General features: G+C 43.5%; 1 protein-coding gene across 4 annotated transcripts in view; it reads left to right on the plus strand.

The window, feature by feature from the left end:
• Positions 1–785: 785 nt before the first annotated feature.
• Positions 786–13,773, plus strand: part of mao (monoamine oxidase) — a 41,676-nt gene continuing 28,688 nt past the window's right edge. For 2 of the 4 annotated variants that reach the window (XR_012596959.1, XR_012596961.1), the window contains exon 1: positions 786–946. Coding sequence is in view for 1 of the 4 variants with exons in the window: in XM_074657716.1 (XP_074513817.1) it covers positions 892–946 (55 nt within the window). In the remaining 3 variants the exon portion in view is untranslated. The remainder of the gene's footprint in view (positions 947–13,773) is intronic. The other 2 variants (XR_012596960.1, XM_074657716.1) reach the window with 1 other exon arrangement.

A 13,773-nucleotide genomic window follows, 5' to 3' on the forward strand; every position in this document is an offset into this window, starting at 1 on the left:
CCCATGCGCACTCGCGTGTGGCTACGCTGTTCAGACCGCTCCTCTGACTGCTTGCCTTCACTCACACAACGCGCATTCTCGCTCCACCTCACATTCATGCGCGCACACTCCACACTGCAGAAGAGTTAGTTTAGCTCTGAGAATATCTAGTGAATGTACAGTGGATGTTTGTGCAGAAATAACTGCTGCAGCTCCTCCAGACCAACAGAGGTTTACCGTGTCTTGTGAAGTGACGGGGCTCCGCAGCGAGAAACGTTATCGTCTACGACCGGGTGTTGGTGTCTCCCTGCGGGCGCGCTCGGAGACGATAACGTTTCTCTTAGCCAACACTAGGATCAGCAGTGATTCATGGAGAGACCCTCATCTGGTCAGCTAACATTACTGCCAAGCAGGTGAAATATAGAGTGATATGGTTTTAGCTGACGTGTGTCGCCTCACAGTTTTGAGTTTTGGTCGTTCATGTCTATGTAGAGTGAGCAAGCGCGAGCAACAGGATGCTGACTTTCGTTGACTTAACGGCCACAGGTGTCGCTGTTAACAAGCATTTCTGAAAGTTACAAATAGTCCCTTTAATTTTTGTAAAGAATTGTTTCCTAATTTCTTCATATGTGCTACATTGTAGCAGGAAATGTTGCTCTGTCTCCACCTCTCTCTGCAGGTCCATGACTCCTCCCAGTCCCAGTAATCCTCCCCTGTCTGTCCACCAGGCAGTGGAGCTGCTCTACTATCTGTGGGAGGAGTCTGGAGGTCTGGAGGTCTGGAGGAGGAGTCTGGAGGTCTGGAGGAGGAGTGGTTCCTGTCCGGCGCTTTTAATACAGATGCGCTCCTCAGTGCGCTCTGCGTTCAGCCAGTGAGGTGGAGACACGGACCAGACCAGAACAGACCAGCACCATGACGACACCCAGCAACACATACGATGTGATAGTGGTCGGAGGAGGAATATCAGGTCGGTGTTAACATCAGTAAACTTTTGTTTTTGTTTTTATTATCCCTGCACGGTGCGCACAGATGGAGACATTGATTGAATCCATCGTGCACCCTCCAGCTTTGTGCAACCAGACAGACAACTGTTGCACAAGAGCTGCTCCTGTGAGTGTGTTGTTGCTGCTGCAAGGAAGTGGAGCAGATTCTCTAGTAATCTGATATGTATAGAGACTTTTATTACTGCAGGTTTTTCCTCCTTTCTTCCTCGGTGTGACATCCGTTTCCTCTCCTCCTCCTCCTGTGTGTGCACCGCTGTGAATCACCGCAGCAGCGTTAAGTAACAGCTAATCAGCCAGAGCACACTTTGTATTACATAAGAGGAGGAAGGGAGCTCTTATATGTATGTTATTCGTTGCATCTGTGAGGCTGATATGACCTCACTTGAGCTCTCATATTTGTTTTTATTAGAGCCAATTAGAGAGGAGGCATGATGCTGAGTGAGTTACATCTGCTTCAGCATAATTTGTTCTACTATATCTACAGCTGTTATGTGCAGCATGATGTGCAGTAAGGGTTGCAAACATTGCTTATAGGATGCTGTTTGCACCCCACATGTCATGTGTGTAATAACACATTATTAGGGCTGTAATCTCAAATTAATAGCACATTTTTTATCTGTTCTAAATGTACCTTAAAGGAAGATTTGTCAAGTATTTAATACTCTTATCATCAGGTGCAGTAAGGATATGCATGATGTGCAGTAAGGGTTGCAAAACATTGCTGAGGATGCTGTTTGCACCCCACATGTCATGTGGTAATATTGCATTGTTACTAAGGCTGTAATAGCAATTTAATAGCACATATCTGTTCGAAATGTACCTTAAAGGGAGATTTGTCAAGTATTTAATACTCTTATCAACATGGAAGTGGCTGCTTTATGCAAAAGTATGTATATATTTATTATTGGAAATCAATTAACAACACAACACAATGACAGATATTGTCCAGAAACCCTCACAGGTACTGCATTTAGCATAAAACAAATATGCTCAAATCATAACATGGCAAACTGCAGCCCAACAGGCAACAACAGCTGTCAGTGTGTCAGTGTGCTGACTTGACTATGACTTGTCCCAAACTGCATGTGATTATCATAAAGTGGGCATGTCTGTAAAGGGGAGACTCGTGGGTACCCATAGAACCCATTTACATTCACATATCTTGAGGTCAGAGGTCAAAGGACCCCTTTGAAAATGGCCATGACAGTTTTTCCTCGCCAAAACTTAACATTAGTTTGTAGCGTTATTTAACCTCCTGGGTGACAAGCTAACATGACATGGTTGGTACCAAAACTGAGCCCGCTACAACCTAAAAATTGCAAGTTGCGTTAATGCGTTAAAGAAATTAGCGACGGATTTGACGTTAACTTTGACAGCCATAAGTGTTACATGTTGATAAGCTCATCACTAGGATGGCTGCTGCATTCTCTCACGACAATAACAATATCAGTACTATTGTGCTTTCTGGTTTCCTTTCTGGTTATCCTCTGGGGGACAGGCAGCGGCAGGCGTGATATAGGGTTGAAATTAATTACATTGTTCCTGTTATTCAGTTTTCATAGTCAACGTTTAGCACAGGGCGACATACATTTCCTTCTATAGTGTGCATTTATCCTTCAGTGTCATGTATTTGTTTTCCCCTGTGCTGCGTTATTTCTTCGTTGTCTTCGGTTGAGTGTGATGTTTTTTCTTCTATCACTAAAACTGAGCAGGATTCCTTGTTGATAAAAACAATATATGATTGTGTGGTTGGAACAGAATAGTTTGGTTCAAGCATTGGAGATGTTGATTAAAATATCTCTGTTTGTATCTGAGCTGCAATATGGTTGCTGCAGCTACACACTATTTAAAGCTCTAAGACTCAAGTTACTAATATGACACTTGTGCAGATGACCACTTAGTCCTTTAGGGTCAGCTGGAGGATTTAAAGGGGACATATCATGATAAACTCACTGTTTCAGTGCTTGTGCTCATACATTTGGGAATCTGGAGTGTCTACCGACCCACAAACTGTGAAATGTCATATGTATATATACCATATTTTTCTCACAAGCCAATCAGAGCAGACTGGGCTTTGTAAAGAGACAGGCGCTAAAATGGAGCGTTGCAGACAGAGGGTGAATACCGGTATATTCAGACAGACAGTATGAGAAAAATAATGGTTTTTTTATGCCTCTGCGCCGGCGACAGCCGTGTCTGGAGGCATTATATTTTCGGGTTGTCCGTCCGTGTCATTCTCACTCAGGAACGCCTGGATGGAGTTTTATTCAAATTTGGCACAAACGTCCCCTGGACTCAAGGATGAACTGATTAGATTTTGGTGGTCAAAGGTCACTGTGATGGTCATGTCTAGAAGGTAACATTGCAAAAGCATGCAAAAACTCTCACGAGACTCGCTGCCCGATGACCTGACCTAACCGTAACCATCTCACAAGAGTTTCTCCAAATTGTGGTTTACCTTCTAGACACGACCTACTGTGATCGTGATGTCTCAGGAAAACCTTTAGGGGGTTTCTTAAAATTTGGCCCAAACGTCCACTTGGACTCAAGGATGAACTGATTAGATTTTGGTGGTCAAAGGTCACCGTGACCTCATAAAGCATGTTTTGGGCCATAACTCAAGAATTCATATGCTAATTATGACTATTTCACACAAATGTCTAACAGGATAAAATGATCAGCTGATTAGCCTGTTGTCAGGCTATTAAATAGGCGTTAACATCTGCTATAAGCCCCATAGATGTGGGTCAATAGGAGCCTACTACACCCACTAGTAGGTTTTATCATCTATTCACGTGGTTGATCACCGAAAGACGGTATAAAAGAACACAACAGCGACCGTAATAATTATGACAGGAGCAGAAGCGGAAGTCAGGCGCAGTAGTATAGACAGTGTGAAACTCCATAAGGAGTGGAGGTTGGGGACAATGGATGGGATTTTAACCCAAAACACAATGTTTTTCCCTAAACTAAACTGTTTTGTTGCCTAAACCTAAACGAGCCGTAATGTTTGTGTTCAAAACGTGAAACTTTTCATTAATTTTTTCGTGTTAGAACGTGTTGCTTTTAAGTTTCACTTTCACTTTTACAACGTAGTAGATGTAAACTGCAACTTCACTAGTTGGTGGAGGCAAACAACCGTGAGTCTGTAATGCTAGTTTAACATTAAAGCATGTAAACATGTTTTAGCAGAAACCCAAAAATACAAGTATGAACCCGAAAATGAGCGTGATGTGTCCCCTTTAAAGCCCGTCATCCTTGTTGTTTTGGGAATGTTCTTTTGTCCTTTCTGTGGGACCGCTGTCCTCTTTCTAGTAGACTGACGGGTCAATCGAATGCTTGCCTGCCTGCACGTCTGTCTGTCTGTCAGACAGTGAAGAATTTAGGTCAGTGTCAGTTCAAATACCTGTCAAACAGGCAAAACAAATGCTGCAGAAAAAAGTTAATATAATGAAACTGGCAGACAGCCCCCGCCTCTCTTCTCTGGTGTCACATTAGGGTCTTGTAATTACACCATTTGTTTATACCGCTGCCCTTTACTGGCTTGCAATGAGGTCCACATATAACAATCAGTGTCCAATCAAAGGACAGATGAAACGCGAGGGAGAGGGAGAGCTCTTTCCTCCCTTCACTCCTCTCCTTCTATCACCCTTTCTCCTGAGATGTGTTTTCTCCGTTTGCCTGCAAATGCAATTGTCGTTTTTCCTGCCTGCCAGCCGCCCAGCGGCAGGACTGTGGCCCTCGAGGGGGCAGCCAGCACTTTCTGAGAAAACATTAAACACTTGTGACAGCCTGTTATCAGACCAGCAGCAGAGAGTATGTCGAGGGAGAGCAGGGAGGAGGAGGAGGAAGTAGAGGAAGGAGAGGAAGGAGAGACGAGGGAGTGGAAAACAGAAATAATGGGGAAGAGAAGGAGGGAACCACTTCTTCTTCCTGTTATGTCTCAGTAGCTGTGAATGTGGGAAATCAAATGAGGCAAACTGGGAAACAAAGAAAGGAGAAAGGCGGCAGAACGATGAGAGTGTCTGAGAATTTGGGGAAGAGAGAAAGAGAAATGAGTGTTTGCAAGGAGACTAAATAGGGAACTGGAAAGAGGATGGAAGGGTTCACACACACAGTGCAAAAGTGAGTTAAAGGGTAACTTCGGTATTTTTTAACCTGGACTATTTTCCCATGTTTTTTTGTCTAAGTGACTAATAGAGACGACAAATTCTGAAATTGGTCCGGTATTGAGGCAGAACGCTGTAGATGGCAGCTGTAACAGCTGCAACATGGTGCTATTGGGGCAACGTATCCTCATACAACAATTCGTATGATATCTTACGAAACTCCATTTTTTTGTGTGTTTTCCTCAAGCCCCCAGGAAGTGCGCCGCTCGTTAATCCCAATTTCCGTAGTGGCCAAACGGTGGTATTACAACTTCCGTGTCCGTCACGTGATGCCATTGGGCCCAAAAATACTTTGTCCCATAGACTTACATTGGGAAAGAGACGTCTGTAACTCAGCAGATCATTTTTTTTGAGGTGAATCACCTTCCCAGGGCTGGGAGGCGGAGTTAGCAAGCCGTGACGACAACATGACGGTTGTGACCCCACCTGCTCTATGGGTCCAATGGATGCGGAAGATCGCCGGAAGATCGGGTACTTTTCCAGTCGGAAGTCTAGTCATTTTGGCTTCATGCGCCACTGAGCAACTTTCATAGGAATGAACGGGAGCCCGCCTCAAACGCTGTATCCAGTTCTCTATATACATCCATGGTTTTCCTAAGAATGTCCAGCAACACGTGTCAATTTCCGCCCGTTACGTGCATACAGTCTTTTCAAAATAAACTTCCGTCTTCACAGGAAATAACTTGGTTAGGTTTAGGAAAAGCTCCACCCTCTTGTGTCACTTCTGATTGCAAAAAAAACAAGATGTTGACCGCCAACATGCTGAACTCGAGGCTTCAAAACGGAAGTCCAAAAACCAACGGGGGACGTCTAGGTGACTACGTCCACTTCCTGTATACAGTCTATGGTTGTCAGACACTTATAATAACAATCTGAGCCTGTCGGTGGCAGAAACAAGCACTTTTAGTGGACGCAACGTTACATTGATGATGCTCATTTGCCCTTACAGCTCATTTCTGCCGATTACAGCGTTATCCCGATTTCAGAAATTGTTAATCACTTAGACACCAAAAACATGGGAAAATAGAGTCCAGGTTGAAAAATACTGAAGTTACCCTTTAAGACTTTTGGTCCTGACTTGACTCAACCCCAGTAGATGCAGTTGTCCCCAATGAACTCTGCTGCAGATGATTTAGAGAACTTGGCTGCACCTGCTGGGCTGTGGGCCTATAAACTCTGCTGGATTCCTCCTCTCTATAGGCCTTCACGCAGAGAAGTCGGCCCATAAAGTTAAATGCCTATTAAATTACAACATACTTCATAAAAATTACGGGTCAGTTCTCTCGAGGACTTTTTCCGTGCCTGCAGGGCCAAATTACACTTGTGAATCAAATGTATTACGTAAGTAAAGGCGAGGGCGTAGTAGGTTCAGTCTGAACTTTGGGAAGGACATTTCTTTGTCGAATGGCTTATATGCACACTTGTGTGTATGTGTGCACTGGCTCTATAACTCTGTTCAGCTGCAGTGTAGTGCAGCGGGTTGCCAGATAATCAAGTAAGGTATCCCCAATATCTAGCTGTTTTATTGCAGGAAAACACACAAACTTGGCACTTCTGCACAGCTTGTACAGCAACACTGTGTGGAGATACAATGACAAGACTGGGAGGGACAATTTAGCCCCGCCTGGACATTTGTTGGGACATGTCCAAATCTACGCCTACGCTTAAAGCAGGCCTATTTATTTACTTTTTTAGAAGGGCCAGATTTAAGAAAACAATGAGGTGCCTAGGGGGCCGGACATTTACATTTCTGTGACTGATGTCCGATCTGCAAAGCTAGGACAAGACTGTGGTGGAAATTGACCTAATAAGGGAGACCAACAAAGAGAAATTTATCTTTGTATATTTATTAAGCTTTTGCGCAAAAGGACCAAAACCTCTAAAGTGACAGTCAGCGACTGCCGAGGAATCGATGCCGAGTGCATCCTCACCAGGGTTTTTATATGCATAAGATCAAAGAGTCAAGGTTACATTGGTTACATTTGGTTTGATTACCCCAAGTGAAGGAGTTTAAGTATCTCGGGGTCTTGTTCGCGAGTGAGGGGACGATGGAACGTGAGATTGGTCGGAGAATCGGAGCAGCAGGGGCGGTATTGCATTCGCTTTACCGCACCGTTGTGACGAAAAGAGAGCTGAGCCGGAAGGCAAAGCTCTCGATCTACCGGTCAATCTTCGTTCCTACTCTCACCTATGGTCATGAGGGTTGGGTCATGACCGAAAGAACGAGGTCGCGGGTGCAAGCGGCCGAAATGGGTTTCCTCAGGAGGGTGGCTGGCATCTCCCTTAGAGATAGGGTAAGAAGCTCAGTCATCCGTGAGGGACTCGGAGTAGAGTCCTTGCTCCTTTGCGTCGAAAGGAGCCAGTTGAGGTGGTTCGGGCATCTAGCACGGATGCCTCCTGGGCGCCTCCCTTGGGAGGTGTTCCAGGCACGACCAGCTGGGAGGAGACCACGGGGAAGACCCAGGACTAGGTGGAGAGATTATATCTCTACTCTGGCCTGGGAACGCCTCGGGATCCCCCAGTCAGAGCTGGTTAATGTGGCCCGGGAAAGGGAAGTTTGGGGTCCCCTGCTGGAGCTGTTGCCCCCGCGACCCGATCCCGGATAAGCGGTTGAAGATGGATGGTTTGATTACATACTATAAATGAAGGAGCACTTTCAAGCAGGGAATTTCCATAAATGAAGACACACTTTGTCTCAGACATGAGAGAGAAGAGTTAATGTGCAGGCTAGACTATATTTCATCCTTACATCATTTATACAGATCAGGCATTATATAGAAAAAGGACAGTTCATTTACAGTGTCAGGGGTTCGAGTATAGTTCAGAAAGGGAGTCATATGATCATCAGGGGTTCGAGAACAGTTCAGAAAGGGAGTCATATGATCATCAGGGGTTCGAGAACAGTTCAGAAAGGGAGTCATATGATCATCAGGGGTTCGAGTACAGTTCAGCGGAAAGGGAGCAAGTCATGAACAGTATAACACAGAGAATCACACTTAATACAAAGGTTATACACTAAATGATACTTCTAAACCTGAGCAGTCAGATGAACAGACAGCTTGTTTATAAGAAAACAGTTTTGCCAGATTAGCTACCACTATATTTGGAGGTATAACCAAATGTGAGTTAGAAATTCCTCAATTGCACAGAAAAACTATGAGTGTATACACACCAGTGGGCAACCTCCAGGTCTGAAAAGTGAAGCTAATGCTGAAGTGCCTTAAACCTGCATTCTCTCTAACAGCCAGCAGGGGGCGACTCCTCTGGTTGCTAAAAGAAGTCTGCTTGTATAGAAGTCTATGAGAAAATGAGCCTACTTCTCACTTGATTTATTACCTCAGTAAACATTATAAACATGAGTTTATGGTCTCAATCGCTAGTTTCAAGTCTTCTTCAATACAGCAGGATGTTCATTTAGTAAATTATGGTCCCATTTAGAGTCAAATAGACCATAAAGCAGGGGATGCTTTAGGGCGTTACCACGGCGTTGTCCGGTCTGGGAGTTGTACTTGTTTTTGTCTTAGAACTTCAACCCTTTCACGGTGTGTTTTCAGTTCGTGAAAGTTAATTGTAACATTTCAGTCACCTAAAAAATGTCTGATTCAGCGTTGGGTTGTACTTAGCTCGACCCTCTCGTGTCACTTCTGGTTGCAACCAAGATGGCGACACAAACCAACGGGTGACGTCACGGTGACTACGTCCACTTCTTATAAACAGTGTATGTTACAGACACAAGACGTTGTGGAGGTGCAGTGACAGAGGGGTGTAAGTGGAGTGAATAAAGTGATAAAACTGTTGGGCCGATAGGTCAGTTGTAGATCATGAGGTTACAGCCCATAATGAGGCTTGTCAAGTCATACATAGGAGCTGTGAGGCGCACCCTGCACTGCCCCTTTTAATTTGCTCTGAGTTGTTTAAACAGTATGTGACAGGGCTTTGCACACAGAACATGGAGACAGAATTGACTGGACAGGAGTGCTGCTGTGTTTGTTTTTAAGATGGTAACTGCTGTATGTGTAAATAAGTTCATCATATCAACTTAAAAGATGATATGTCAATGGTTGTTGCAGGTGTATGAGGTGAAGGTGTGAGTTGGGGTTTGGCAGGAAGTTATAGGGCTTTTCCATTGACACGTTTGGCTGCGCCGAGTCAAAAAGATTTGTGTCTCCATTGCCAGATTTAGCACACCGACTTGTGTCACGTCGTGCCCGAGATGGACCTTCTTCGGAGTCAAGGTTCGCCCAACCCGCCTCCAAGCGGGTTGCGGTGATGTCAAACAAACATGTGTTGAGAGACTCGACTCGTATCTGTGCAGGAGACCAGAGAGAAAGACGTTGAAGTCTAGTTTCTCTCCTGCGTCCCTGTTTGTACTTTCAGATACCTGCTTTATTCTACGGTTTCATTTTCAGCTGTAAGCCGTTAGTCGCTGCTGATGAAAACCAAACAATCCTGATATTGCTGCTTCATAATAAAAGCTTTTAAAGAACAAAATAACAAGGGACTTTTATAGTGAAGAATTTATAGGAAATTACATGTTAATCTCTGAATTAGTGGAGCTTTGTTAGTGGCTATTCTTAATAAACACAAGTCTACTAATACTGCAGAGAGGAAGAGAACAAGCAGCAAAAATAAAGAGGGACTTTTATTGTGAAAAATATAGGAAATAAAATGTGTTTATCCACCGTTTTACAGCCTCTCCTTTGACCACTACACACACACACCTTCAATACAAGTGGGTAGACCTTTATTGGAGATGCAAATTGCTGCCATGCTGCGCTGATGTGTCAAGTCAAACTGAGTCAAGCCAGGCCAGCACATGTGTATGAAAAAAACCCTATTAGTCTCTCTCTGAGCAGCGTGTGTTTGTGTCCATGTCTCAGTGCTAGTGGACTCGATGTGCTCCGTTGTTCTTGTAAAAGAGTGCTGGTATTTAGAGGTCTGGGTGACGGCCAAGGACAGCAGCTCTCTGGGCGGACATTAGTGTCAGCACACACACACACCCGACTGTAGTGTGTGTGAGAGGTGCAGAAAAGATGACTGTCTGTCTGATGAATGCAGTGTCATAACTTCACTCCTCACATCTCTGTTGACCTAGTTTCTGTTTTGTTTTTTTTCCTCTTTGAAAGTCACAAAAGCTGCAGGACTTTTGTGCTTCACAGTGATGTAACTTGGTCCTGCATCCTGAATCTCTAATATGTTAAAATCCGAAAGGGTGCAGTAAACTCACTATAGACGCACCCTATTTTTTCTAGGACCTGAGTATTCGACTATTCAGATATTCATTCGTTGGGTAGGTATTCGGTTTTAAAATTTTGGGATTCAGATATGTTGTTTTTTTTCATAGACGGGTCTGCGAATCAGTGCACTGTGCACAGCACTACAGTGAAATACGATTTTACCAGTGGCGGCTGGTGACTCCAAAAATTGGAGAGGACCCAGCCGCATGAGAAGGCCTGTGAATGACAATGAGCAAGGTAAAAGCGTCTAATAAGAACGCCGTTCTTGCTTTAGGATTGTCATTTTCATGCCATGTAGTCAGTACTGACTGCAGGGTAAATGCATCCCTGTGAATATACTACACTCAGAGAGAAAGTCTGCTGATGGTGGGCGAGGAGGGGAGGTGGATGGGTCCGACAAACACAAGACTTTCAACGAGGAAATGGGTGTTCGAGAGCAATGATTTATCTTGTAGGTTACGTTATTTCGTCACGTTTTACGTACTTTACCGACGGATACAATTTTTTTAGCATGCACAAGGGAATTTATTTCCTCTCGGCGAATCATCAGAGTCCCCACGATACGTTATTATTACGATACTTCAGTCACGATACGATCATATTGTGATTTTAAACATTTTGCGATATGCTGAGTATTGCGATAATATATGTTGCAATTTATTACCTTTTTTCAAATTATGCAGTTTGTCAACATCTGTTTTATTATAAGATACAGTTTTCACTTTGTTCATCTCAGAGTTTTCATTCATATATCTTGAGGTCAGAGGTCAAGGGACCTCTTTGAAAATGGCCATGCCAGTTTTTCCTCGCCAAAATTTAGTGTAACTTTGCAGCGTTATTTAGCGTTCTTCCCGAAGATGGTTCTTCACTGGACATCCACAAAAAAGGTGTTGAATTTTCCCTTTAAGCTGAACTCACGTCACGTGAACGCTCCTAAAGGCAGCATGAACCTTTTCTGACAGCTTGTCTAATTACTATTAACACGTCTGCAATCCCAGAATACACTTTCTCTGTCCAGCTGTGCAAACAGGAGAAGCTGTTGGCTGAGCTGCCAGATATAATCATTAGATGGACGGCTCATGTTTGTTTCCATTTGTGATTTTTTTTCTGCGTGCCTGCGCCTCTGTGTTTGCCTTGTGTGCGGCAGGTAAAGCCATGAGAACCGTGCAGCTGTAATCTCAGCTGTGTTAATCGTATATATGATGACACTGATTGTGAATAAATGAACGTGCAGCTGATGGATGTTTGCACCACACAAAGTCCTCGTCTCTCTGTGGGAAATGTTCCCGTTTTCCTTTTCTGTTTGGTGTTTGGCAGACAAAATGATGTTTCAGCTGTTAGCAGAGTGACTCTCTGTGAACTGTAATCAATGTTTGCATGCAGGTAAACATTAAATTGATTCACTACAGTCACATTGCAGCTGATGATGGCGACACCCTTCATATCCTGGATTCATCAGTTTAAAGGAATAGTGTGAATATAAAATGGCAAATTTGCGTATTTCCCAAAATGTCGACTCTTGTCCTTCAGCCAAACATAATCCTAATCTGCATTTTCATTCTGTAATATTGTATCTGGTGAATAGAACAGTTTTATCAAATCACTACACATCGTTCTGTCTCCATGCCAACACACAGAGGAAACTACTCCCGTCTGCTCTTTCTCACATCTGTCGGTCTGAATTTCAAGCCGTCATGTAATTGCTTGTCAATATCGCTCCTCGGTTTGTTGCCCGTAAACAACCAATCAGCGTCTCCGTGCTGAGAACATGAGACGGTGCAAAATGTGATTGCTGCGTGTCTCGTAAATGTTCCCACACCCCCCTCTGGATCGATACGGAGCCTTTTAGGGCACTGATTCAAGTGGCTTGCTTGTCATTCAGCTGGTATTGGATTTTTTGTTTTGTTTGTGTTGCTTGTGTTGTGTTGTTGCTGCACACACAGACGTTTTCAAAGAAAATAAAATGTCACACACTGACTGTGTTTAGCAGTCAGTCATAATGTGACTCCTCTCCCAGAAGAACAAGTTCACAAAAACCATGTTTTATTTACATGTTCAGCCCTCAGAAGGCAGTGAAGGTGGTCAATTTAGGCCTGTTGATATTACCTTACATTAGATATTTCTATACATTCAGGCCTTTACTTCAAAAACACATCCACCATGTGAAAAGCACTGCTCTCATATGTGCTCGTTAAATATATTTTTTATCGGCGACCAAACAGAATGACCTCTGCACTCCGTCAACTGTACGGTGAAGTGTACGTAGTGTTAGGTGTATAGTTTTGCGGACTGCTATTTTTTTAAATCTGGGTTGAGTGAATAAAAACACTGCGGTTGTTATTGACTGTAGCATAGCTATAAAAATGGTGAGTTTGTGCAGGATGTCTAAGCTAGTTAATAATGAATAATGTGAACGCTAGCATTAACTGAGACAACGTTAGCTGTGCTCAGTTTGAAAATAACTGGATTGGATTTTTTTTAAATGGGTTTGTATTTGTACAACCGCGTTCTGCGAGGTAAAATTACTGTTTTGTGAATGTAGTCTGGTGGCTTTGAAGAGAGTGATATATCAATATCAGTTTAAGTGCACGCTATATTTAGAATATTTTCACCACTTAACCTCGCTGTCAGAAAGCACTTTCTGACGGGGAACTGAAGCCGTTATATCGCGGTCTTCAAAGCCACCAGACTCCATTCACAAAAACAGTAATTTTACCTCGTAGAACATGAGAGTTGCTGGTCCACCGCTGCATCGATCAGTTAGTTTGTTTGTGTTATTGTGAGACTTTCGGATCCGAACTAACGTGGCGTCCACAGCAGTATGTTAGCTCAGCTTCTTGTCTGCTTCTCCAAACTGGGAGCATGCTGACCACCATCTAAGTTACTGTATGTAATACACTGACTATAAGGATGTGTATATACTGTATATGTAGAACGACATCATGCAGAAACCTACGTCAGGTCACGTGGGAACGTTTTTTTAGAAGGGCTTTGGAAAATAGCATTTTGATGCTAAAACATACGTACTTTGACTAAAACTTGGATTTGAATACGTAAGGAACACCACTGGGAAGCTACAGAATGATATAAAAACATATAGGGACCAGTCCTTTAAACTGAATTTTAAATCTTCTAAAACAACTCTCCTCCGGCGCCGTCTGTGATCACTCATTTTGTATGTCATGTATATAGCTAATAATCAATACGGCCAATACAGTCCGTGTCATCTGACAGGTTGACTTCGCGTGATGGTCTGGGGAGGAAGACCGCCACGGGGCATTCCTCGGTACACATTCAATCATAATTATGGTGATAAATGTTTGAGAGCGGGGATGCTTTCGGAGTCTACATGTGTTGTAGTTGAGTGTATGGGAGATTTATGCG

The sequence above is a fragment of the Sebastes fasciatus genome, chromosome 14 (genome assembly GCF_043250625.1).
Source record: "Sebastes fasciatus isolate fSebFas1 chromosome 14, fSebFas1.pri, whole genome shotgun sequence".
NCBI classification, from domain to species: Eukaryota; Metazoa; Chordata; class Actinopteri; order Perciformes; family Sebastidae; genus Sebastes; species Sebastes fasciatus.